General features: G+C 37.6%; 1 protein-coding gene and 1 long non-coding RNA gene across 2 annotated transcripts in view; one reads left to right on the top strand and one right to left on the bottom strand.

Annotated features, from left to right (window-relative positions):
* LOC116446347 overlaps nucleotides 1-134 on the bottom strand; it is a 39,845-nt gene extending 39,711 nt beyond the window's left edge. The window contains exon 1 of the long non-coding RNA XR_004241146.1: nucleotides 1-134. This is a non-coding gene — a long non-coding RNA (uncharacterized LOC116446347).
* IFIH1 (interferon induced with helicase C domain 1) lies at nucleotides 132-27,228 on the top strand. The gene is made up of 16 exons (XM_032114042.1): nucleotides 132-661; nucleotides 2,426-2,582; nucleotides 5,270-5,446; nucleotides 9,500-9,580; nucleotides 13,025-13,245; nucleotides 13,996-14,206; nucleotides 17,250-17,467; nucleotides 18,981-19,097; nucleotides 19,569-19,692; nucleotides 19,781-20,026; nucleotides 22,110-22,366; nucleotides 23,800-23,949; nucleotides 24,695-24,856; nucleotides 25,182-25,372; nucleotides 26,155-26,248; nucleotides 26,347-27,228. Exons 1-16 carry the CDS (start codon nucleotides 212-214, stop codon nucleotides 26,527-26,529), a joined length of 3,039 nt encoding a protein of 1,012 aa, XP_031969933.1. The 5' UTR covers nucleotides 132-211; the 3' UTR covers nucleotides 26,530-27,228.

Here is a 27,228-nt window from a genome sequence, read left to right on the forward strand (position 1 = left end):
GGTTACTGTAAAAGGTTTCGTTACTGTCAAAGGTTTCGTATTCCACGCTGAGGAGTGGCGCTGAGCGGTGCTGGGCGCGGTGCCGCCGCCCGGGCCCAGCGAGCCGGGCCCTCAGGCACCGCCCTCCCGAGCGAAACCGAAAGCGGCGCCGGGGCCGCGCTGCTCGCCAGGGCCCAGGCGGAGCCGCCACCAGCGGCCCGCGGGAGCGGCCATGGCAGACAGCACCCGGGACGAGCTGTTCCTGTACATGATCTCCTGCTTCAGACCGCGGCTGAAGCAGTGCATCCAGGTGCAGCCCGTGCTGGACCGGCTCCCCTCGCTGAGCGCGGAGGACAGGGAGAGGGTGCGTGCGGCCGCCCTGCAGCGGGGCCAGGCGGCGGGGGCGGAGGAGCTGCTGCGGGCCGTGGAGCGGGGGCCCCGCGGCTGCGGCTGGATCCGCGAGTTCCTGCAGGCGCTGGAGCACGGCGGCTGCAGCCTGGCCGCCTGCTACGCCAACCCCAGCCTGAGCCAGCTGCCCTCGCCGGCAGAGGAGGCCGAGCACGACCTCTGCGTGCACCTGGTGCAGCTGCTCCACGGCACGCTGGTGGACAGGATGCGGACCGTGCAGGTGGCCGAGAAGTGCCTGGAGATGGGCATCTTCCAGGACGAGGACATGGATCGGGTGAGTATGGGCGTAGGTAGTGCCACAGACACTGGCCAGCCCCAGTGGCTGTGGAGCAGGTAGGAAGCCACACCTACAAATGGCGTAGTAAATGCAGAAATGAAAGGAGAGTTCCCAGACTTGGGGAGGGAGATAACGAGTAAGCCGGGTACGCCGATGAAGACCCTTGACAGTGGAGCAGCAGGTGGGATGCCAGCTAAGAGCCTGGCAAAGAAAAATGCCAGTATCAGAGGGTTGGACCAAGACAGTGTCTAAGTGGAAGAAATATGTCAGACTTTACTGTTACTTACTATTTTGACACAGACCTTAGGCTCAGAAGATCATTGTCTTCTGGCCCTTGAACCATGCCAGGAAGTAGTGATGGTCTGTAAAGTCCTAAAGAATACTTCAGTTAAAATAAAGCAGGGTTTTCTGTCTTCTTTTTTGCTATAGGGTCACTAAGGACTATCACACTAGACAGTGAGATGAGAGAAATACCAGTTGGATAGGAACAAGGAAGTGTTGACCCTTGATGAAAATATTTCCCAGTGTTTATTCCACTTGGCTAAGGATGACTTGCCTGCAATGTGAAACTTACTTGAAACTCAAAAAAAATGGATGTCCTGAAGCAGTGCTAGAACAAATTAAAACATAGCAATAGGGGGAAAACTGGTAAACTAAGGGTGGAACTACATCACATGTGCACTCTGAGCCTTTGCATCCACTTTTGAAGGAGTTTTATTCTCCATCTCAGTTAAATGACTGTAACACACGTAATTTTGTCTTGCGACCGTCAGGTAGCAGCAATGATCAGCCGCACCCTAATGAGTGGAGAGGCAAGCATGGTAACACAACAGGCAGATGCAGAGGCCTTTCCAGAAGTTACTGGCTCTGTTTCCTGGGAATGGGTCCTCATGTTCCCCCAAGTCACCTTTTTGCTGCTGGTATTTCCATCAAAGCATTCAATACCCTTCACAGTCCTGCCAGTTTAAACTCCAATGGAGTTTAGGCTTTCCTAATGTCTCCCACTTTCCATGCACTTCCTTTTAGTCACGAATCTCAGTTAGGTGTTCCCACTGCTATGCCTGCCCCTTTCCTTGCATATCAGGATTGGTGATTCTCGAGCCTTGAAAGAAAGTGCCCTTGAGGACTGAACACCTGTCTTAGGCTGCTTTGCTCTTGGGATTGTTGTTTTGTTCCTCATGTGATCACATGCCAAGTTCTGCTTGTGACAGCCTTGGGACACTGTCCCATAGCTTCTTTGAGGGCAATGCCCCTTACTAGAGGCTTAGCTATGGTGTTTTTAAGTGGGAGTTGAGATGATGAAGCCAGAGTTTAAGAAGGGAAATGTTCCAGTTTATGTGTGAGGTCATGTTACAGAATAAGTCTGAGCTTTGGTAAACTGTGTGACATAATTTCTCCTTAATCATGGTTGCCTATTCCCTAAACCAGTCTGAACACCAATTATTATTCCACAATACTAATAATTATTATGTAGTGGTTACTATTGTAACCCTTGTCTAGTACTACCAGTCTCTCCAATTAAATTTCAGATTTCATAGGTTTTATATATCCTACCCAAAACAATATGGGATGAACATGAGGTTGGACAAAGCTGTGGTAAGTCTCTTCTGATGAGTAGCAAGTCAATTTTATATCTTTATTTTTCAGTATGTCTTAATGATGACAGGGAAATGCTTTTGCAGCTATACTATTTGTACTAACTTCCTCAAACCATTTCTGAAGTCTGTGTGAGGGTTGTTTCTGGTTTTTTATTTTTACCAGATCCAGACAGTTGCTGACAATCGTGGGAACAGAGATGGCGCGAGGGAACTACTGAGCAGAATAGTGCAGAAGAAAGATTGGTTCTCTTCTTTTTTGGTTGCTCTCCGTGAAACTCAACATGAAGACCTTGCAGATGATTTAAGCGGAAATACAGGAGGTAATCATCTTATTTCACTGGTACTGATGTGTGGATTTTTAATATCTCTTTTTATTTTTTTTTTGTACTGTTATTTGAGAAACAATGCAGGACTCCCACCATATTGTTTTACAGTGATACTGGGACTAATGCTTTTGGTTGTCCAGAGATTTCAAAATCAAGTTATGTAACAGCTTAATCGATAGATTTTTAAATACTAAAAAGTCCTTATTAAACAATATGAGAACTACAACAGTATGCATTTAGTTACAATTTAACTGAATCCTTACCTTTTAAAACCCATTGGTTTTCAGTGTGCTTTTTATAATCATTCATAAAAAATATTCTGAAGATTAATTTGAACATAAAATACAGACTTTACCTGGATTTCTTTTTCAATAGAAGTGTTTCCTTTAAAGATTGGTTTACAAATATTTTTGGCATTTTAAAGTACTTTGCATACTTTAAGACATTCATAAGTCTCAAAACATTATAAAATTTACTAAAAATAATGAACTATTAAAGCAGCTACTCCTTTTCATTCCTGTACAATACTTTTAGTACTGTAAAGTTATTCCAGTGCTCTCCTGTATTCTTAAATATAAAAAAGGAAGCAGCCCTCAAGTAATTTATCCCTTATTATTACTCCCCATATGTTTTACAAAATTTTTGAGACTAAATTATTTTGACAGATTTCCCATTTAGCAGCTTCAGCCTGCTCACTTGCTGAGCTCACCAGAACTTTCTCTGTACTTTCAGTTGCTGCATGTGGGTCAATGCATTAAGATTGAGGTAAGAGGGACGTGAAGGTGTGTCTTCCAGCTTTGGACAGGAATCATCTGGTATTCTGCCAGACACAGACAAGCAGTTGTGATATTTGAGGGCGCAGTTCAAAGATGGTTGAGTGTTGTAGTCTGCAGGACAAGACCAACCAAGTCAGAGCCTCAGAAGACCATTCTGTGTGGGAACTCATGCCTTCTGATCAATGAATCAATATGATTACACAGAAGCATGTTATTGTTTAAAATACACTCCACTCACACATCTCACAACTTTGACATAGTACCCTACTTATACACTTTGCTTACTTCTACATTCTACCTACTTATACATAACTTATACAGTTCACTTACTTGTACATTTTATAACTTATAACTTCCACATATCACACTACTTGTACATCTTACACCTTTTACAACTTCTACATAACACAGTACTTTTACATACTACTCTACTTATACATTTTACAGCTTATCCATAACACAGTACATATACATTTTGCAACTGCTGTGCATGAGATCACACATTGCTTGATTGGTCTCTCTATTTTGTCCATGAGCTCTGCACACACTTTTCTGATAATACGATTGGTTTTAATCTAGTGCAGTACAGTCCTTTTTATCTACTCCTTGCTATCTTGGTATTTAGTTTTTCAGCTTCTTCTTTCCCAATTCTTTTCCAATTTAGCATAGTTTACCTCTCAGTCCTTGATGAATTCCTGAGGGCTCTAGCAGGTGGAGCTCCTGATCCAGGCAAGCAGCATCGAGATGATGACAGCAACAAAATCCATCCAGTGATCAGCAGCCAAGTTAGCCCAGGAAATCCAAACATCAAGACAGCAAAAGACAGGGAGAAAATATAAACCTGTCCCACTTCTCTCCTGAAACCTTCAGACTGGAGCCTAAAAACCCTCTTGGCACTGATGTGCTGCAGCTGAAGGTGGAAAGGCCAGGTGAAGCCGGTGAGGGTAATTCCAGCCTGGTCCCACTCTGAGGGCTCTGGTAAAAATAACTAAAAATGGTTTGTCTGGGGTACACTATCAAGGTTCAAATACTTTACAACAATTCTGAGTGAAACTCAGATGCTGGAAATAGCTCAGCAGCTACTGTGATCCTAATTTTCATTCTGTGTTGCAGCTTTGTGAGACTTAAATTCTTGTCTTCACTACTTTGCTGTCAGTAAGGTAAACAAAGTAATAAATATTTCACAAATATGCAAATTATTAATATTCTTTTCACATTTTTATTTTCAGTTCTTTTCAAATTTTGTATTTCTGAATTTTCAGTATAGTGCAGACCATACAGGGTAAAGCTGAAGTTTAATTCAGTTGTTTGATGAACTGCTGAATGAATGCATTTATCCCACAGTTTCTCTGTAATCTTGGGCAATGCAGGCCCCAAACCAACCTGTTCAGACTGCTACATGAAGCGTAAATGGTGTTGCTCTTAGCAGAGGATAAGTAATTTTCCATGTACATGGTGCTGTATATGTGTAGATACCTAAAGTGTGTGGTTGCAGGAGCATCCCCTGACATAAGGGCATAGAGAGGAAACACTGAGAACAGGTTCATTGAGACCTGGGGAAGAACATTGGTGCTACATTTTATCACTGCAACTTGACCCCCTGTGATTTGTTAAAGTAAAATACATTGTTATTAGGAAACACCTACGCACAAAAATTGAGAGCTTCATAAAATAAATCTATTAATCTCTCTAAATTTAGTTTCTAATTGTAAATTAGTAAATTCTTAATAAATATTTATATAAAGGTCAAAATTGCAAACTATAACATTTGAGTCAAGACCCAGACCATATGTTACATTGTTATGTATGTGATGAATAGAGGTTAGTTCTGTGTCTTCTGTGCTCCACACTAAAAGAAATGAAATCTTTTATAGAATTGCCTTAGAATTTTTCTGTATTTTCTAGGAACAGAAAATAAACAAAATGGGATGGAGAAGAGTACAAACGAAGAAGCAGAAGTTACAAGCCAACCAGGATACCTCAGAGCAGATAATTTGAAACAGGAAGAAAATGTGGATGATAGTTTCAGCAGTGAGAACAGTGTATTGGAAACATCCATAGAAAAGAATTCTGTGGTGTCAGGTTTGTCCACTAACTGCTATTTTGATCTGGTACCTGTGTGAATAAATGAGTCATTTTCGAATATATTTAATATTGTTGATAAAAATATTCATATTATTAGATTAATATTTTATTTCAGACCCATCCATGGTAGGCTTATACTATCCAATGACAACATTAGGTTAACATTGACAACTCTGTACAGTGTTGACAAAGTTTAAGACAGGAGGAATGTTTTTGTACCACTAAAACTGCAACTGTATTAACTTCTTTCTAGAAGGCTGGAAATTCTATATTGAAAAGTATTTTCTGTTTTGAAAAGTCCTTTAGTGCTGTCCAACAAGTAATTTTTCTGTTTATTTTAAGGTATTTACAGAGTATCAAACAACCTTTCTCACGTCACATACATACTCAGAAGTACATTTTTAGTAAAAATGTTTAGGAGTTGTTGTGGCCTGTTGTTCATATAGATCCACTCTTAAAAACATGCCTTGGGAGTTGAGTAAGAGCAACAGCAATGACCAGCAACACCACCTAAACATAGCTGTGAACCAGTGATACAAACATACACTGCATGATTCAGGAGCCATATGTGTTCCAGGTTCAGATGGAGCTCGAAAAAAAGTTACAGCTAAGGTAAATCCTGCCTGGAATTATACTGGTGGGTTCTCTTTATATTAAATATGAATAATTACTTTTTAAAAATGGCTCTGAAAAATTGCAGCCTTTCAATGTGCAACAGTAGTAGCCTATTTCTCGTTTAGCATGATATTAACAGGATATCACAATACTTTGTAGCAAATAGTGAATTATTAACTACAGCAAAAATATCAGCTTGGTTTTCTTGGGTTGGAACGTAATTTGGCAGTATAAAGAAGAGGTGCCAAATATTTAGTGATAATTTAAAATGGATCAGACTGAGTTATCCTCGTTGTTAGCTGGAATCCTTTCTGGGCAAAGCTAAGGCTCTTATTGGGCCTCACTAAGGGTAGGTTTTCAGTGCTGTCAGCCTGATCTTCTGCTTGCGTCTTGTCAGGTTGAGGGTTGCGGATAATTAGATCTCCTAGTTATTAACTAGAGTGCCACAAGCTAATTGTTGCTAAAAAAACTACGGTCTCAGCACAGAACTGAAATTAATAGATGATGGGTATGAGCAGTTTGGGCAGTTGAGCAGATCTGTGCAGTGAAATGGCTGAGGGGGTACAGAGTAGATGGATTCCATCAGTTTGGTTCAGATTGACTTCAGTCTCATGCTGTGTGCCTGCAACTAGCTGGAACAAATCTCATTCAGTTTCAGCTGACAGTTCATTTCTTCTGATCTAAATCAGCTCTGTGATGTGAATCAAAGCAGTGTAAGTGGGGAGAATTGACAGATTTACTGTAAAAATGCACTTCTGAGATGAACCAAAGCAGCAGTGTAGATGCAGGATAACAAGGGCTGCCAGGAGGCAATGCTGCTTGGAGATCTCTGCAGAGGAACTGGCTCACATTCAGCTATCCTGAAGTGCAATAAGCTTTGATATTGGTGCACTTGTACACTCAGATTTAACTGCACTCAGGTCTTTCTCCATTCCCTATTTCCATCCTTTCTCATGATTTCATAAGACTTTATTTTTAGACCAGGCAGATTAAAATACAAATGGAACCCAGATTCGACTTCCACATGAGCTGGGAACCCACCTAGTTTGTAATTTGATACTGTCAAGTGTTGTCAGTTTTGCAGTACACTCCCACCATTCCTTTGTCTTGAGAAGGACATATTTCAAGAAGAAAGAAGCTTTTTCAAGTCTCTTGAAATTACTGCAGTTTGCATTGTATCTGAAGCCTCCTCTAACCCTTTTATTTAAGTAGATGAAACCGAGACAATCAGAAGGTATGAGAGCAGTAAGGTCTTGAAAACAAAGTAGAAATAGATCATTTAGCCTAAGAGATAACTAGAGAAAAACTGAACATGCAAAAACACAGGTAAGAAACTTCATACACACAAAATAACACAAAAGCAAGTAAGTTTGCAAGGTCAACACATGGATTAAGTTGCTGCAGTTACCTGTATAAACAACAATTTAAATAATAACAGCTGTCTTTTTCAAGGCTTGCCTTTCATTGCATTCCATTGTTTTTATACTTATTTAGTAGTCAGTGCAAAGTGTCTGAAGATCTTCCTGTGAAATATTCTGCATTACAATGTGCAAACAGGGAAGATTAGCAAAAGTGGTAAAAATAGCTGTTAGAATATTAACTCTTTTATCTTCATTATGTTGGAAATGCTTACTGGTTTGGGTTTTTAAGAATTTACTTTGTGTTAAAATAATTGAAGAAAGTTGCCACAGCTGAAAAAGGAGAACATTATTCTATTCACCTTAATTTGGAAGATGAGTATTTTGCATTTCACTTCACTACTGATGTTTTCTGTTGAGAGATTGTTGTATAATGCATGCTGAACATTGTAATTTAGATAATTGTGTACAAAACTCTTCATGGATTCATATTCTCATGTCTTTCAGAAGGTCATTTTAGATCGGAGTCCATATGGAATAGATAAACAGAATTTTAATTTTGTCCTCTCTTTCCTATCATCTGTGGATTCCTAGAAAGTGAAAACAGGAGATAGCAGTGTCATCTTCATAGCTGGGAGTTCCCACTAATGCTACTTAATAGTTTGTCACAGGTCTTTGAACATGGCTTGGAACTGGTGAGGTTTTCTTCTTTTTTGTGCCTTTCTGTTGATTGCATTCATTTCTAGGAGAATAGGCTTAATTTAGGTGCTTAAAGGCTTTAATGTCCTTGTCTATCATAACAATTTCTACAGATGATGGTGATTAGTAGTGGGATCAGATTCTGATGTCTGTATGGAATAAATTATGACAACTGTAAGACAGCAAGACAGATGTTTGCATCAGTTTTCATAGTTATGTTAGAAAAACTAATACCTGACTCCTAGTGGTAGCTAAGATAGCTACGTAACTTCACTGAATGCAGACTAGGTTTAATTTCCACCTCACCAAGACTTTATACTGTGTATTTCAGGCTTTCCTTTCGAAAGACACTGTAACTTCCATTCAGTGCTAAATTCTCATTCACAGAAACTACTTTGCTTTATGAATAATTTGTTGGGGACAGTAAGTTAGGAAAAATACGGATATGGACCATAATAGCATATTCACTGGAAAGAACTTGATAGAAACACAAGTTCACTAGCTAGTTAAACAGAACATTGGTCAACACTATTACTCTGACTGATTCCAGAAGCAGACGGTGGGCTCCGTTGCAGAGCGCTGTCGGTAAGCTGATAGCTCAGGATGATGCTGTTTGCAGCAGATTTTCCCGGAAGAACTGGGCATCCCTTTAGATACCAAAAGGACTGAGTTTTGGAAAATGGAGCTTTATGAGTTGTACTGGCGACCCGAGAAGATAAGCGCGTGTACGGCATGGATGGCCCAGCAGAGGGCGAGCGGAACACGAGGATCTCCGCAGCGGTACCGCCGAGCGGCTGCGGCCGCGCCCGGCCTCTCGCGGGGTCGGGATCGCCGCTTTTGCTCCTCATTGTTCAGTAACTCATCACTGCTTGTATTTATTTACTTGGTTTGCTCTTCTGATGTTACACGAAGGAACTTTAAAAAAAAAAAAATTCGCAGTTCGGGCTTTGTTTTTTACTACAGATGTAGCTCTCGTGGCTTACAGGGAGTAAAAGAGAACGTTCGGTTGGCCAGCAGCTTTTTTTTGGCTTTTCACCTTTCTGAAAAGATACAGTAAAATAAGACTAAAGGGGATTATGCAGGTGATCATGTCTGGAACCCCTGCATTCAAGTAATGAATCATGACCCACAGTGCCTTACCTCTGCTATGCTTTGGATATTAATCTTCCACTCCGTCTTTTCTTCCGTAAGAAAATGAACTGTGTTGTTCATATTTTTATCTTTACCAAAAATAGAGAAAATTAGATCTCAGCCATCCCTGCCTGACATTCATCTAACCTACTTTGACAACTTAGGGGGAGATCAAACAATATGCATTTGCTATTAATATTTGTGCAGCAAATACATTATGGTACATTTCTATGTGTTTTTCATTTAGACTCAGATGTCTCCATAGGAGATGGAAATGTCAGTAACTTGAATGAAAACCTGGGACAGAGCTGCACAACCAGTGATTCAGGTACATTTCCCTTCTGTTATTATTTAGTAACTGCAAAGTAAGCTCTAGGGGAAGTACTCTGTGTGTGGGCTAGAACAAAACTCAATGGAGGGTTTTCTTTCACTGTAAACTCTAGTTCACTGTATTTAGATGCCAGACTTACTCTTATTTTGTTGGAAAAAAGATGCCATTTTTAAGGGTCTGGACCCAAGTCCTAGCCCCAAAACAGTCAATTTACTGAGGTCATCTGAACAGGTCTCTAGACATCATCATCGTACAAACTGGTCAGTGAGGCAGAATGATAAAATCACATAGGCTGAAGGGACTAGACGTCATCCAGTGCAGTCACCTGGACAGATCCTCATAGTGCTGCCACACAGACGTGTTTCTTTTGCTCTCAGAGAGAAGTTAGATTGTGCCTGGCCCTCACATAGGGTGAGAGGGAATAGGAATGTTTTAGAAGCAACAAAAGGTTAGCAGAAGTATCTCCTGGGTACCTGCAGAGCAATAATGAAGGTCTACTTTGGACCCCAAGTACTGTAATAGCCTTATTCGTAAAAGCAACCTAAGCAATGGCAGTTGCTATCTGAAAACCTTTGTGAATCTCACATTGAAACACATGTGCATGTTCTAAATACAGTTTTAAACTAGATACTGGACTGTGTTTACGTAATACTTAGCAAACAGGTATTATCTTGCTATGTATATAGTCTGAGCCAAACTAAACACTGCTGTTGTAAAAGACACCCCAATATATTTTTGTCTTTTTTTTTTTTTTTTTTCCAAACCTCAGGCAAAACAAATTGGGAGCTGTCCACCATGGTAATCAGCCTATACAGAGTTCAAGAAGTAGTTTTTGGAATCTAGCCTTTATAAAAGTTGTGCTGGGACTGTGTCTTGGACAAGGGCTAGAAAAAATCCAAGTGCCTTTCAAGACAGCTGGGCCTAATAAACTTAGTATTACATCAGTAAAGTCACTGTAAATATTATATATCATATGCCTGCAAAGTGTTTACAATAGATACTTTTAAAATAGTTTCAAGCTTTTAAAATATCAAAATGCATGTATTTTGTAAGTACACAGAAAATTCAGGATAGCTCAGATTTAAATTGCTACACTACAGCAATCTAGCTAAGCTAAGCAATTTACACTACAGCTAAGATTCCAGTCTGTGTGTTGCTAACTCCAAAGAATATGCTTTGCACCTCTGCATCAACTGAGGACACTCATAAGTCACATTGTATTTTTTGATTCACTATGTCACATGAAATGTCTGGGCATGGGAGCTTCTCTGTTCTGTGGACAGGCAGGCACACTGTATCAGTTGGCCAGGCTGAGCCAGGCTCCTGATATTTGGCAGCACATATGTATGTATGGCCTGATCCTTTAAGATTCCTGAAGTATCTCTCATTAAGTAAATTGGGCATTTGCTGCATCCAGTAATCCAGAAAAAAAAAATCACTGCAGTTTTGTGAAGAATGGAGAACAGATTTTTTTCCAGTGTTTACTTGCTGTATGTTCTGTTTACATGTGGGTTTAAAAAACTAGTTTAAAAGTTTTTGAAAACATCCATGCTTTTTCATCATGTCTAGTAAACTCAGTGAAAGCAATAATGAGAAAAACATGCTAAGAAGATGCAGATGCACTATTTATGGATTTTATAATTTGAAATTTTGCAGTAAGGCTGTTGTATTAACAAAGATGTTTGGATGGTGTCATTAGACACTAATATGATTTGGATTTTAATGCAAAGAATCGTATGGATTCAGCTGCATTTTTATGTGCCAAGCTCATTTCACATTTTAAAAAATTGTGTAGTTAGGACAATAGAATAATTATCATGTTTCTTTTAGCCCAGAGCAGCAATTCATGTGGGCCTTGTATGAAGGCAGACAACTTCCCCAATGTTATAGTGTGCATGACAAAAAACCTTTAATTATTTAATTCTTTAATCTGTGAAAAGATTCCTGTATTAGCCTTTATCTAAACAAGGACTGAAGAAGCTAGGAGAGAGCTAAGTTAAATATTTTTCAGGCCTGGACTGTTAATTGAGGATGTTAAGGATCTGAAATCTAACCAAACAGATGGGTGATAAAGTGCTAGTTTCAATATGATTGAGCTATTGAATTTAGCCAACCAGAAAGCAAACAACATTCTTCCTCAAAAGAGAGAAGTAGAAGTCAGATAAGTAACAGCAAGTACTCTCTGGTGCAAATGTCCCTGTGTCCAGGTAGCACTGCACTCACTAAAAGGCAAAACAAGCAAAAAACACTTAAGAATGGCATTCAGATGTTTCCATCAGCAGTGTTTTATCAAGCTTCATTACTTTTTGTTAGTTTAATTTTATTTAATGGAATCAGGAATACTAGAAAAATATACTTACTTTGTGTGTAATGTATCAGAGATAATAAAATCCTCATGATTCTTCATTGAATGATATCATCAGGAAACAAAACCAGGGTTTTTCTCCCCTCGTTTTTAGTCTAGTAGAACGAATTTGTGCCTTTCCTTCACTGAGGGCAGTTAAGACTTGAAGAGTGATCTAAACTTATTTGTAGGAAAAAGAAACCCCATGAAAACTCAATTGAAATAAATCCTTCTGATATTAAGATATATGTAAGTTCTGACTCCCTAAATACATGTAAACTCAAGGGACTTGATATGCTTTTCTTACTGCTCAAAATAATTCAACAGCATTTCTTTTTCACTTTTGCATTTATAACATTGTTTTTTCTGTGAGCTGTAGATCTAAACTCTGCCATTGCATTTTCAATAAGAGATGGAAGGCTTTGGCCTTAGGTGGCAAATGTCTATGGCTTTTTAATGAACACTCAATTGCATTATGTGTGAGTCAGGCTAAGAAGCAACGTAATCTACCATGAATAGGTGTGATACATTCTGCAGTTAGCTCCATCTTGTATGGGCAATTGAATTTTCTTATCTGTCTGGTCTTTATACTTTATAACTCCCTTGACCATTTTTAAGTGTTCCATATCTTTTTTTTCTTTCTGTGACTCCATTTTTCATTCTCTTGGAAGTATTTAAAAAGGCAGCTCCCTTGTAACCAAATAAATTTCAGTATTGATGAAGGAGAACATCACAGAAGCTTGGCTAGATTATAAATACTGCAGCTGCAAACAGAACCTTTGTTGGTCCCAATGCCACTGAACTGTATCATTTGAATTCATACCTAATAGTAGGCATTTCAACATAGATGGGTGAAGCTGTACTGTGGCTTATTCCACCTGCCCTGATGGGTGACTGGATGGAAGTAGTTCTGATCCAGAGTTGCACAGGTCCACAGAGCAACACTGTCTATGCTAGTATGCTGTTTCTATTTATTCACATTTATTCACAAGATGCTTCTAGTAGTAAATTAATATTTCTCCCTTTGACATTTTTTCGCTCCTCTGATATATGTTCTATGCCTCCTGTTTGATATTTATATTTCTTTGTACCCTTAGATGAAGATGAAGGGGAGAGGAGAGCCTCACCTGAGCCAGATCTGACCCTGAGAGATTACCAGATGGAAGTCGCAAAGCCAGCGCTGAATGGGGAGAATATTATAATATGTCTCCCTACGGGCAGTGGTAAAACCAGAGTGGCTGTTTACATTACCAAAGATCACTTGGATAAGAAGAGAAGAGCATCAGAGCCTGGAAAAGTCATAGTACTTGTTAATAAGGTAAGTTGGTCCATTTTTTTAAGAATAATATTTTTCAGACATCATGCATTGTTAATACAGGCATTGTAAAATGAATGTAAATGCAATTCTCAGCTTCTCCAGGTGTACTGTGTTTAAAGATGTACAGATCTAGACAGTCATCTCTATTGCACCATCAGCGTGGTGCAAGCACAAATTATTTTAGTGTACCCCAGTGCAAGTGAAAATTTAGATGTGCTAATAACCACATTATTGGAAAAAGTACAATTTCATATTGTAATGAATTTTAAAAAATACAAATATTTTTCACATTCTGTGTTTCAGTTTGTTAATGAAGGCCACCTAATGAGTCTCACAGTAGTTAAGGAATGTTTTGTCAGATTTTCTGATAATTGCTGTAATTTTTGCAGTTAAATTTAGCACATATAAATTAATCTTATATTTTAATACGAAAATATAGAAATGCATTTAAGAATTTTATTGAAATTATAAACAATATCCATATCCTCTTACAAGAATAAATGTGAAAGCATGTTATAAGCTCAGTTAAAGAGCCAAAGAATGCATGGTTTTTTCATTCTTTCGAAGGCATAGTTAAGCCAAAGTTCTTGGGACAAAAAGGTTTCACCGGAGAAGTTGGAGGGGAGAAATTGGTTTGGGGATGTTTGCTGCTTGGTTTTCTTTTGCTCACCTAACAACATTTGTGGCAGAGGCATGTATTTTTAATCCTGTGTTTAATATGTTTTAAATTCTTTGGAAACTTTTGTTCAGGTGCCATTGGTAGAACAGCATTTACAAACAGAGTTCAGCCCATTCCTGAAGCGTTGGTATCAGGTTATTGGTTTAAGTGGTGATTCTCAGCTGAAAATCTCATTTCCTGAAGTTGTCAGAAGAAATGATGTCATCATCAGTACAGCACAGATCCTTGAGAATTCACTGTTAAATGCATCCAAGGAAGATGAAGAAGGTGTCCACTTATCAGGCAAGTTTTTAATTCTGACGTTTTTCCAGTGAGAATAAAAGTACGTCTCTATTCTGGAAAATTACAGAGTAAAAATGTGCCACATTCTGTAGGGTTTTTTTCGATTTACTCGTTTTATAAATGCAAGCTGTAGTCAAAATCAGATCTTAATTAATAGGCATGCAAGCCAAAATTAGACTCTATAGTTTATTTGTACTAAATATTTGTTATGCTTTCTATTTTATCTAGCTTAAGCACAACTTTGTGCAAATGCAGTCGTACTCGTTCCACTTTCCAAGTTTGGTAGAGCATTGAGTTATATCATGTAGAAGCCTTATACAGGATGAGAAAAAACTATCAAAATTCAAATACACATGGTAGTTTGAGAAATACAATGGAACACAAGATAGAAGCCAATCTGTTGTAAAAGTTAAATTCTTTAAAATTTTGTAGTTTTGCTAATGTATAGTGATATGATTGCTTAAAACTGTGTCTCTCTGAGCTCAGCAGATATAATGGTTTCCTACAAAAGATGAAGGAAGTTGAAGGAAACAAAAGATAAATAAGGCAAGATTGTTTTCCCGGAATGCTAAAGTGGCAGGTATCTCTGGGACATCAGAAAGGAAGTGGTATTATCTGCCAGCAATGTACAAATAGAACAGCCCATGATGGCAGCTCCAGGGCCTGGGCTGCAGCGACCTTCCTCTGGGAGATGTTAACTCCTCCCTCTATTTGCTTGCAATCAACTCCTTTTTAGATGTGGCAGGGTGTAGGGGAGAGCTGTGATATCCAAAATAATTGCCCTGAGATAAAAGAAGTTCTGGTCTGGGTGTTACAGAGACAGCAGAGAAACCTGAGGAGTCGGTCTGTGTCTGTCAGTGCTCAGTGCTGACTGGAGTACTGCTTGATCCAAACTAAGTCCTGCAGAGCAGCTTGTGTACCACAGAATTGCATCCCCTCCTTCAGAATGCCTTGTTATTAACCTAGGCAGAGTACCAGCTATTTCCTTACACTTACTTCCTTTCCACTGCATCGAAGTTAATAAACTTTCCTACATCTGAATCATTTTGGAATGCTGTATGGAGGCATCTGAACATTTCTACTGGAACTGCTGGCCTGTTTAGAATTGGGCTGAGTCCCAACCAGATTGTGTAATGAAGTGGGTTGAATGGGTTTCACACTTTGTGAAGTTTCGTTCATAAGGAGCTGCATTTTTTCCAGAACTCAGGTGGCCCTGCACCTCATTCTTTTTCTGTGCTATTACACCTGTGCTACTTAGTTCAGCTGGGCCAAAGCCAAGCAAGCATGAACACAGCCAGCTCCATTTCTATGGCTGTGACTTGGTTAACTCACAGCCTATATAAATCATCCTAATTAGTTACAAGTTCTTTCCAGATTTCTGTGCATACTTTTTTCATCAGTTTCCACAGAGGTCTGTGTTACACGTAATATGGACTTCCAGCCTCAGGGAAATGGAGGGGACTCTCTTAATTGCATTTTTCCAAATGTTTACCCTCTTTACCAAGGGCTGAAGTCACTGTATGGACTTTCTAGAAGCTGTGTATCACTTCCTTAGTAGAAGAAACACATGTCTTCTGGTAGGTTAGTTTCTTCACAAGTAATTATAGGAATATGCATGATGGAGATGATGGTCAAAATCAAAGGGAGTAAGTTCATGTTGGCAGAATAACTGAGAAACTGCCAGCACTGCTTCTGAAATCTTGCAATATCTAGAAATCTTAGAAATAAATCAGAATTTAGATTTGAAACTCCATCACTCCTGTCCAAACTGGCTTCCTGAACCGCTGTGAAGGCAATCAGCTTTCCCCAGCGACATGGAGCACTGGCTTGTTTTCCTAGCAGAAGTTTTTGGTGTAGCCTTTAAATATAACTTCCCTTGTTTAGTCTCCATCTTTCTTTAGATTCTTCAATACCAGCTGAGACTGATTTAGCTCTCTGTTAATTTCCAGCTTCTGCTGCCAGTTATTTAAAAGTGACTTGTAGTGGTGCAACAGTTTGAGCACATCAATATGTTTACACATCAATGTGTAAACAAGACCATGGAAATTGTCCACATAAAAAAAAATACATATAAAAGTTTAACCCTGATCATTTCAGTGATCGTCTTTACAGTCATGTCCACAAACTTCCTTCAAATTGTTGGAAACCGTGTCAAATTAGGGAGTTACTGGCCAGCTACAGGAGGAGTGGGAGCTCTATAAACCAGTTTTGTTGTTAGAGAAACAGAAAAATGTTCATGAATCTTCCAGCTCAGAACCTTGAAACGTATGTCACCAGCTGCATGTGCAGATAGATTAAAGATATCTTTTCTGTATTTTTTGAGAAATTTGAAACAAAAAAAAATTTTATTTTTCCTTATTGTATATTGCTTGCATGTAAATACACTGTGACCAAAAAGCACGTAATACCTGTCTGAATCTTCATCAGTTTCCTCCGCTACAAAAGAGAGAGGAGTGGCAGTGCTCCCACTAATCTGTTTGTTCTTTCGAATAACACATCCATAAAGTAATATAAATCTTTTATTTGGACACTAGTAGGGAGGAAATCTCTGTGTTGCTACAAAATGGAAGCATATTTTGACCACAACAAGCCTTTCAAGAATGTTTGAAAGGCTTCTAACATGTTATTTATCTTCTAAAAGGCAAACAATGTGTAGTTTGTCAGACACAGTTATGGATATAAAAGATAGTACTGAGTTCAACTATGATATATTCTTACCGCTGGTAAGATACGCAAATATTTCTCTGAAATTCTTTATATCATCAGATTGCTTTTGCAAAAATAGAAAGTCTTGTTTTCCATTACATGAAATGTAAAACTACTTGGCACATCAGGACTGTAGCAAAGGTTCCAAAGTCCATTAAATATATTCAGCTTCCCTCCATGCCTTCCTCCAGCACTTCAATTTCCTAGTACATTAGTTCTCAAACAAACTGATGGGTTCTTTTCAACACCATCCTTACCCGTTACAAGATTTAGTCACACAAGTTATGCATTTGAAATAAAATTCTTCACTCTAGGAGTCTTTTTTTTTTTTTTCCAGATTTTTCCCTCATCATTATCGATGAGTGCCATCACACTCAAAAGGAAGGTGTCTACAACAATATAATGCGACGTTACTTAAAAGAGAAGATGAAGAACAAAAAGCTGGCAAAAGAAAACAAACCACAGATCCCACAGCCTCAAATTCTGGGACTGACAGCCTCACCTGGTGTAGGAGGTGCAACATCCTACTCAAAAGCTGAAGAGCATATTCTGAAAGTAAATAGCCCTAACACTTGCAAACCATCAAAGGGATATTGTCTTGTTCAAGGAAAACTTCTAGTCAATGTTAGGCTCCAAATAGACAATCTGATTTTTTTTTTTTTGGTGTACATGGCAGTTTAGCTCATAGCCATTAAATTGACCCTCTAAAAATAATGGAAATCCATGTACAAATAAAGGTTACTTTACAGGAAAGTAGGGTTACTGAAAAGGGACGTTAAAAGATTGCCTCACTTGAAAAAAACTCTCAAGATCAGAGGCAAAAAATCCACAATGTGGTATGGTTTTATGGTTATTAAAAGTCTTATTGTTCCATTGATGGCTTGTAATTTACTAATTAGTATTCCTAAATACTAGAGACACGACATATTTTATATTTCTATTTCTAGAGTGACCAAGCTGAGCATTTTTGTGAGTCCAAGAAAATGAGAAACAATGTTGAATACTTAAACCAGAAACCACTTGTGAGATACAGGTAGCATATAAATGTGTTTCGTTTTTTCAGTTAGAGTTACTCATTGAGGTTGCGTGAACACCTGATTAGAGGTAATCTGTTAAATTCTATACTTAAAGAAACTATATTTTACTTGAAATTAAATGGTTTTGCATTAGTAATAGAAAAGTAGAGTTTAGCCCAGTACTGCAGTGAAAACTCGTGACTAGTAAATTACACAAGAACAGAATGTGATACTGAATAAGTGGGCCTGCAAGAAGGTTTTATGCTGTTTTGAAGTAGACAGAATTGCAAGGAATTTTGACACAAAAACTTGCTGGCAGTGGAAAAAGCAGAAAATTCCTTTTCATCAGCTCTGAAATCCTAATGATAGGATGCTGGGGTTTGTATCTGAAGAAATGTAATCTGAATGTGCAAGCTCAAATAGACAGCTACCACTGAAGACATTAAAAAGATCACCTGGCAGACTTCCTTTACTGTTTCCTCTGCTCAGAATAATGTTATGTTTTCCCTTATTACTTAATGATGTGCACGTATTTTCTCCTTCAAAGAGGTCAAAAGCAGAAAAGTCCAGTTCAGTTGTGCACTTAGCACAGAAATTCTAAGTCTTCCTGTTCCAGGAAAGATTATCTCAAATTTTTTTCCACTTTCATAATAGCTCTTACTTTTATAATTAATCGCTAATGTTTATTTTCTTTTTTTTTTCTATTTCACCATCACTTTATTTATTTTGTTCTCCAAACTCTACTCTTCCAAAGTACTGATGCTGTATTTTCCTTTTCAAAATACTTGATTTGCATCCTGATCTACCATTTTTTTCCCTGTATGCAAGGATCTCTTCCGGCTAAAAAGCAACTTGTGCAGCTTATCTCAAATGCTGTTCAAGACTTGGCCTTTCTTATGCTTTCTGATACTGCTTTTATCCAGATTTTGTGGGAAGAAAATCGAGTTATATAAACCTCAGTATCTAAATAAGAAGTTCTGTTGCATTAATTCAGTTTTCATGTGGAATAACTCATTCAATATTAAAAGAAATAACATTTTGTTTTCTCCCAGATCTGTGCCAATCTTGATGCATGTAAAATTATGACTGTTGAAGAGCATGTCTTCCAACTGAAGAATCAGGTAAAGGAGCCCTCTAAGAAGACTGTGATTGCAGATGACAAAAAAAGGGTATGTTTTTTCAAACAAATCAGTATTAAAGTTATCTTGCCCTTTAAAAGTGTGTTGTATGGTATCAAGAACTTTTGCCTAATGCTCTTTTTCTATAGACTTTTGATGATCCAGAGTGCTAATTTGAATATTGTTGTTTTCTCTGTTTCAAAAAGTATCACTAAAGTAAAATAGAATTAAATTTTTACTTATGTCAGTTATATTTTGAGGTGTCTGGTCAAAAGACCTTCTAAAGCTGAAATATTTGTATTGAAGTGATGATATCATATACCGTTAAAAAAAATGTTACTTCACAGTATAATTTTTGTAGTATTCTGAACTGTATATTTCCATAAGACTAAACATACTTAACAGCCTTACTTGGTTTTTAATTTAAGGTTTAATTTTTAAAAAATGGCTCAGTATGGTACTAGCCAATGTTTTTGTTGCCAGAAGATGCTTACTTACTTTGCCTAATCAATTTATTTCTAGGATCCATTTAAAGAGAGAATTACTGAGATAATGACAGAAATACAAAATTATTGCCAGTTGCATCCAAAATCTGAGTTTGGAACTCAGACATATGAACAGTGGGTGATCAGAGAAGAGAGAAGAGGTAAATGCATAGCAAATATACCCCAGCTTTGGATTTCTTTGGGTCGTTCTATACACAGACATGTTTTTCTATTTTTGTTCACTTCTAGCTGCAAAAGAAGAAAAACGCAGGGAACGTGTCTGTGCAGAACACTTGAAGAAATACAATGATGCTCTCCAGATAAATGACACCATCCGAATGGTGGATGCCTATAATCACCTAAATAACTTCTATAAAGAGGAGAAAAGTAAGAAGACAGTAAGGAGTGATGATGATGATGATGATGATGATGATGATGAACCAGCAGTATCAAAACAGGATGAAACAGATGAATTTCTAATGGGTTTATTTCATGGTGAGTTTGAAATACATTGTAATATTTAATACTTGAAATCCATAATTATGCACTAACATGGTTTGCATGGGCCCATTAGTTATTATATCCTAGAGATTGCTGTGTTGTTTATTATCACAGTACCTTAATATCCCAGTTCATATAGTTCTGAATGCATTAAACAATATCATAGTGGGATTATGTCATAACATGTAATAGAAGTTCTTCAGCTTCAGCCTAAAGGCAGGTTTTTTTGCTGCCAATAAGTACAAGCTGTTCTTTGCTTTTATCCAGTGAAGTCTCCCTGAGGACACTCTTAACAGATACATAATATCTGTATTATATATATATTTCATATATATTTCAGTAGGCACTCTTGGGGGGCAAAAGGTTGAGCAAATGGAATACAAAAGTAATGAAATTATGAGTTCTTACCCAGCCCTTTCTGCCAAAGTTTGTTTGTCTATATACTAAGAAAGGAGAGTGCTTTACCTAGTTTCAGGTAAAGAATATTTAGTTAGAGAATTAAACAAAAGATCAAACTGCCAAAAACCAAATTTAGTTGCCTTTTTTTCAGATCATTCACGTTGGAACTAGGATTCATTCAGTCCTTGACACACAAAGGTTTTTTGCTTGGCTTTTTTTTCCCTTTACTGCCTTTGCAATGAGAAAGAGCTAGACAAGTTTGCTCCCATCACCCATGGCTCTCGGGTGGTGCAAACAAAAATAGATTATACTGTAGAGTGTGGCCCAGCTTCATGTATCCAATGAACTACAAATTTAGACTGTCATCATTGAGAATTCAGGAAATGGTAAAAAAACTTAAAAATACATGTTAGACAATGTCAGCATGTTTTTTTAATGACTCTTCATAACTCTCTATTCCCCCTTATTTAGAATTTCAGTGTTGAGCTGTTGCTGAGAACCAAAATTTTAAACTAACTAAAAATTAAACTTAGTTTCATTAGTATTGTTGATGATTGCTTTTATTTCTGCAGGTAAATGAAGTTCAAAGAACCTGTCAGTGAAAAATAAATTCCATTTTGTTAGGATTTTACCACTGAAAGTGCTAGGAATAATAGAAGAAAATCTAAAATTTTTCAGCTTTTAGAGCAGAATTCATCTTTGGGTGATAAACCCCCTTGAGCCATTAGTGTAGGTTTAACTAAGGGGGAAAATTGTGGGAGTTTATGTCTACCTACTTTTTGTATGTGTTTCTGTGTTTGATTACATTCTAAAATACGAATAAGACTAGTCATAAAGCCACTGTCTGGGTGGTGTAGTAGTTTGTGGTGCATTGAGTATGATTGCCTTGGATTAGGCACGCTGGAATAGTCTGCACAGGGTCAGGGCATCAGAGTGTAGTAACACACAAAGTCGCTGCCTTGAAGTGTTCTTGTTGTGTTTGCACAATCATCTGATGAAGGCATAGGTTTTTAAATATTAGAAGTTTTTTAAAAAATTAAAAAACATGAGGAATCCTCCCTCATTAGGGTCAATAGAGCCAGTTGAAGAGAGTCATTCATTTGATGTTTCACTGAGTACATTGAAATGTCTTGGAACTGCAGTATCAATAACAATGTGCCCATGCTGGTGTCTACAGTACTGCATGTTTCTAGTGAGGATTCCTACTTTAATTCATGTCCCAAGGACAATTTATATCTAAATTTATAAAAACATTATTTGCTCCGAGGTTGTGCATATTAATCTGTTTCTCCTTATAAGACATTTTTCCATGATTTTAAAACAGTTTTGTAAATATTACAGTCTGTGATTTAGCTCTTTATTACAGTGCATTTAACTCTGTACCACCTCTTGTGTGTATAGGCAGTTTTTTTTCCTTTGGCTTATTCTCACCATGAAATATAGGCAAAGTGTATGATAATGGTAATTTATTTTGATTGATTACTGTGTTTTTAATGAATATAAACCCACTTCAAAAATAATTGGTATGCTGCAGCTCTTCAAACTGAATGTGAATTAGCTATGCTGAGAGAATTATATAGAAAGTTGTGCTTTGTTTTGTTGGTTTTGGGGTTTATTTTGTCTCAAACTGTTACTTTACATGGTTACATTTTTTAATTTACATCTGTTCTTTTTAAAGCAAAAAAGAATCAGCTGAAAGAGTTGACTAGACAGCCAGAAAATGAAAATGAGAAGCTAATAAAGTTGAGAAATACTCTAATGGAGGAGTTCACAAAGACTGAGGAACCTCGAGGAATTATTTTCACAAAGACTCGTCTAAGTGCCTTTGCTCTATCCCAGTGGATTAAGGACAACCCAAAATTTGAAGAAGTGGGAATTAAGGCCCATTATCTTATCGGCTCTGGTCATAACAGTGAGATGAAGCCCATGACTCAGGTACAGAACCATGCATGTCAACATTACCTCTTGTCCATGATTTTGGAAAACAACTTGTTACAGTACTAGGCCAATGGACTGAAGTTCGGAGCCCAGAGTTCTGGTTTCATACCTGCCAGCAACTTACCTTCATAAGCTGCAGGATATGTGAATAATAATGTTGGAATAATTTTATTTCCACAAGTAACAAGCTTTTTTTTGTTTTGGATTCTATGGCAATAGGAGTAGCCAGCATCCATTGCCTAGAGTAGTGTGTAGTCAAAAGGGACACAAGTTGTAGCAAGGCATGGGAAGCAAAAATGGAAAGAACAAAAATGCAGTCGTTAAATGAGTTTATACTTATTAGGACAACAGTAATTCATGTTATATTTTAGCTGCTGGATTGAAAAATAAAACTACAAAGTTGATTATGCCTGTCTTTTTGTAATATCATTGCTTTAATCAAATTACACCAATTTACATGCATGCTTCACACTGACGCATAACCATTGAAAGAAAACTTGCCAAAATTCATACTGAAAATATCACAATTGATCACTCAATTGTGTCCGTCTTGCACCATTATGTTGATTTCATACCCCACATCTCTCTGGTGATTTATACATGCAATTAAAACATTTTCAAAACAAAGTACTTCGCGTTCTCTTCTGTTCTGCTCTTTACTCCCCGTAAAAGCATTTAAGCAAAAATGATGTGTTTTGCTGCTGGGCAGAGTCCTTTTCCTTCTGCTGCACTCAGTTTCAAAAAAAGAGTTCTCTCAAAAAATTCTCTCCAAAAGTTGCTTGAGTTCTATGTTCTATCAAACTTGGAATTTCATTTGTGTGCCACATTGCACAAACAATAGCTTCTGCATTTTGAAGCTGAATATAGCAAATAGCAAGTTTCGTTTCCTCTGCTCAAGCTGGTGACAAACACCCAGTTGATTCAGAAGTCTGTGATTTTAGATGCTTTCTTTTTTAAGTGTATCATTGTTCTTTTTGGTGCTTCCCAGATCACCAGAGTTATGGTCTCCATTTATTATGGGGAATTTTAAGTGCTTTAGAACTAGAGTTGGAAGTCTATATTTTAATCGGAAATTACTGAAGTGATAGAAATCCAGACTTATGAATAAGTACTTAAAGCATTTGAAAACAATGGAACAACATATTATCAAATCCTCTAGTACCTGTGACATAGGCTATGAAGTTCCAAGTTCAGTTACCCTAAAAGGATTGGCTTCTGCACTCTCCTCCCTCAAAATATGGTGCTGAACACCTATTATATTCAATAGGAACTTCTTGTTTTCATGATGCTTAAATGCAGTTGTTAAAGCCACTTGATGTTTGGCACTCAGCTCAGAAATGATGGGACTGAAATTCCTGAAACGCGTTAATTAGAAGAAACTGGTTACAGAAACTAATACTGAAAGTTAATATAATGATTTTAATTTACAGAATGAACAAAGGGAAGTTATTGATAAATTTCGACGTGGAAATGTAAATTTACTAATTGCTACTACTGTAGCTGAGGAAGGCCTGGACATCAAAGAGTGTAACATTGTTATTCGCTATGGCCTCGTCACCAATGAAATTGCTATGCTGCAGGTATGAGTTTTCTGCATATGTAGCTTATTTTAATAGTGCTTTTCTTTTTGGAATGGGCAAATGGTGAATCATATACCTGACATTTGGAATTAATTTTGAAATACTTGAATGCTGAAAGAGAAAATGCTCTTACAACAAGGCTCACTTCCAATTGCCATCCTCAGTCCATATGCAATATAAAATTTGCCTCTCTCTGTAATGGTGTGTCATCCATTCAAAGTTCTACACAAACAGTAAACTCTCTTAGTAGAAGAGATACAAGAATATGGTCATCAGACTAGTTGATAAAAGAGGTGTTTGTACCACCAGTGTATGGACACCACACCATCATCAGCTAAAGAGAGATTGTTATGTATCAGAATAGCAGTTGGATACATGCTCTCATTTAGCTTGCGAACAGAAATATTTATATATTTAAATATTTATTTTTCTACTTATTATATTTAAATATTTTAATATTTAATAAGCATGTTTATATTTTGGTGACAGAATATAGTTTCAGCATTGCAAAACATGCTAATCACAAACCTCCTGAGCAGCTTTCACAGTTGTCATAGATGATACTGCAGCAATAGTATGTGTTATTCACTGATTCTTTATCTGAGTTAAATGGAAAAAAAAATGCTCTTTGGGAGTAGTGCATATGGAATAGTGCATGTCTTCCATTACAAAACTAGGAAAAAATGTTGTGTGATGTAATAGGGAGCATTGTGCTGTTTATTGTTGTATTCCTTGCAAATTGTAGGCTCGTGGTCGAGCTCGAGCTGATGAAAGCACCTATGCTCTTGTGGCTTCAAGTGGCTCAGGGGCTGTTGAACGTGAAGATGTTAATATTTTTCGTGAGAAAATGATGTATAAGGCCATTCAGCGTGTCCAGAAGATGCCACAGGAAGAGTATTTAAATAAGGTATTCACTGCAACTCTGCACTTTCCTTTTAAAGAAAACTGATTTATATTGTATGAAATACTTTTACTTGAAATCTACTTAGAGGAGAAAAACTTAATACTAGTTACTGCATATGGCTTTGAATTGTTTTGCCAATATTTGTTTTATAATCTGTTTTCTAGTCCTTTAGAAAAGTCTGGTTTTCTATTGGTAAGGGGGAAACACACAAGCCAGGAAAATTGACTAGAAGTCATGTTGACAGTGAACTCAGTAAAATAACTGAGAAAGAAAACTATTATTGTCATTCCAGCAGAATGTTACAGTGCTCTTACTGATCTATTTCTAGATTCAGAGTTACCAGTTGCAAAGTATAGTGGAAAAGCAAATGAAGGCAAAGAGAGATCAGCGCAAGACATACAAGAAAAATCCTTCACTGATAAAATTCTTATGCAAAACTTGCTACAAGCCAGTATGTTCTGGAGAAGACATACAAGTTATTGAAGACATGCATCATGTCAGTGTGAGAAAAGATTTCCAGTAAGTGTTTATGAACTACTTTATCTCTTTCAGGCAGAAACAGATTTTCTTTTCATCAAGGCTTTAACAGGGCCTGTAACCCTCTAGGCCCTGTGAGAAAAAAAATAGATTATTCCAATATTGTTGGGTCCTAGGCTCTATGGAGTTTACAGTTAAGGAGCTTGAGCAAAATGTTTGTTCTTATTCCTGATTTCAAGGTGAATTGAGTTTAAAACTTTGAACAAAGGATGCAGCTTCTCCGGTAATATTAGCTAGGTCACTTACTATGCAGTATGGTATGTATTCTACTCTGCACAGGCTAATAGTAACCATCAGAATCAGTACTCCCTGAAGTAAATGATGCAAAAATGTGCACATATTCTGCAGGTCTAGATAGTCAGAACCAAATGATTCTGTTAAGGAGTAAGGTCGAACTATAAGGAATAAAAAGAAAACCTTTAATTTTCAGGTATTATGACAGCTCCATGGCATCTGAAAAAACCAAGCTAGATCTGTCTCCCATTAAAACAAGAACCTGCTTCTCCTACTTTAAGATGTGTGAGGGAGGATGCAGCTTCTGAAATGCAATGAAGAGGGACACGGAGTACACGTGTATTTCATCATTACTTAGGAGCATGAAGTATGATCTTGCATTTCCTCAAACTCCTCAGTGTGTCAACAGTCAGAGAGTTTATGACATTTTAGGTTTCCTATCTGATTTCAGTAATTGTAGTCACTGTGTATATGTCTGTATGTAGCATGAAATGACTAATGGATTCTGATGGGTGCTGTCTGTTTTTCAGAAGTCTTTATCATACAAGAGAAAATAGAACACTGCAAGATAAGCATGCTGATTACCAGACCAATGGGGAAATTATATGTAAACACTGTGGACAAGTGAGGAACACCTTATTTTCATATTATTCTTCTTGTCTGTATTTATTTCTGTCTAATGATCTTATTTTATCTGAAATGTAATTTCCTTCTACTTGCAGGCTTGGGGAAATATGATGGTACACCGAGGTCTTGACCTGCCTTGCCTAAAGATTAGAAATTTTGTGGTTGTGTTTGCAGACAAGAAAACAACAAAGCAAATTTTTAAGAAATGGGGAGAACTGCCCATCAGGTTTCCTGGTTTTGATTATGCAGCTCATTGTCCTTCAAGTGATGAATATTAAGGACTTAGAATGAAAATAAAAGCCCTTTTCAACTTCTCTGTTGATCAGAAGCTCCTGCGTCCCATAGAGAGTGCTGCATCATAAGCACTGTGAAAGCTCCTGGACATAAAGAAACTGTCTTGATGACAAAAAGCAAAAAAAGAAAGGAGAAGGACAAAGTCACACAGCTTCTGTCTGCTCTCAGATTTGCAGTCCTGGACAAAGATGGCAAATGCATTGCAGTCATGTATTCATGGAACAAACTCTTGTCTCTTTTCACTACAGGGTGACAACACTGTCAAAAGTATTTTAGATGACCTGTTCTCAGTCCCAGAACACTGAAGAGAGATCTTAAGATATGCCGTGGTCATTATTTTCTTCATGCTATAGCCCTTTTGAAGAAAGTGTCTCAAAAGAGGAGCCATGTAAAGAAGAGATAACCTGTTATTTCTGAATTACTGTTGCTATGTCAGTGTTTTTATGACTGAGTTCCTCCCTCTATTTATACATAGCTGTAAGCTCATACATTTTGACAGACTAAAATTAAGTTTCCATTAGAAGACATGTCAAAAAATCAAGGCCTTAACATGAAATTGATTATTTTAATGTCCAAGAAGCACATTGCCAAAATAACTCTGTTTGTTAGTTTCATGAGATTGTTAGACTGGCTACATAATGAGGTGTGTATTTTTTTCAATAAATTGCTATAACTACCCTTTA

Source organism: Corvus moneduloides, chromosome 7 (genome assembly GCF_009650955.1).
Source record: "Corvus moneduloides isolate bCorMon1 chromosome 7, bCorMon1.pri, whole genome shotgun sequence".
Taxonomy (NCBI): Eukaryota; Metazoa; Chordata; class Aves; order Passeriformes; family Corvidae; genus Corvus; species Corvus moneduloides.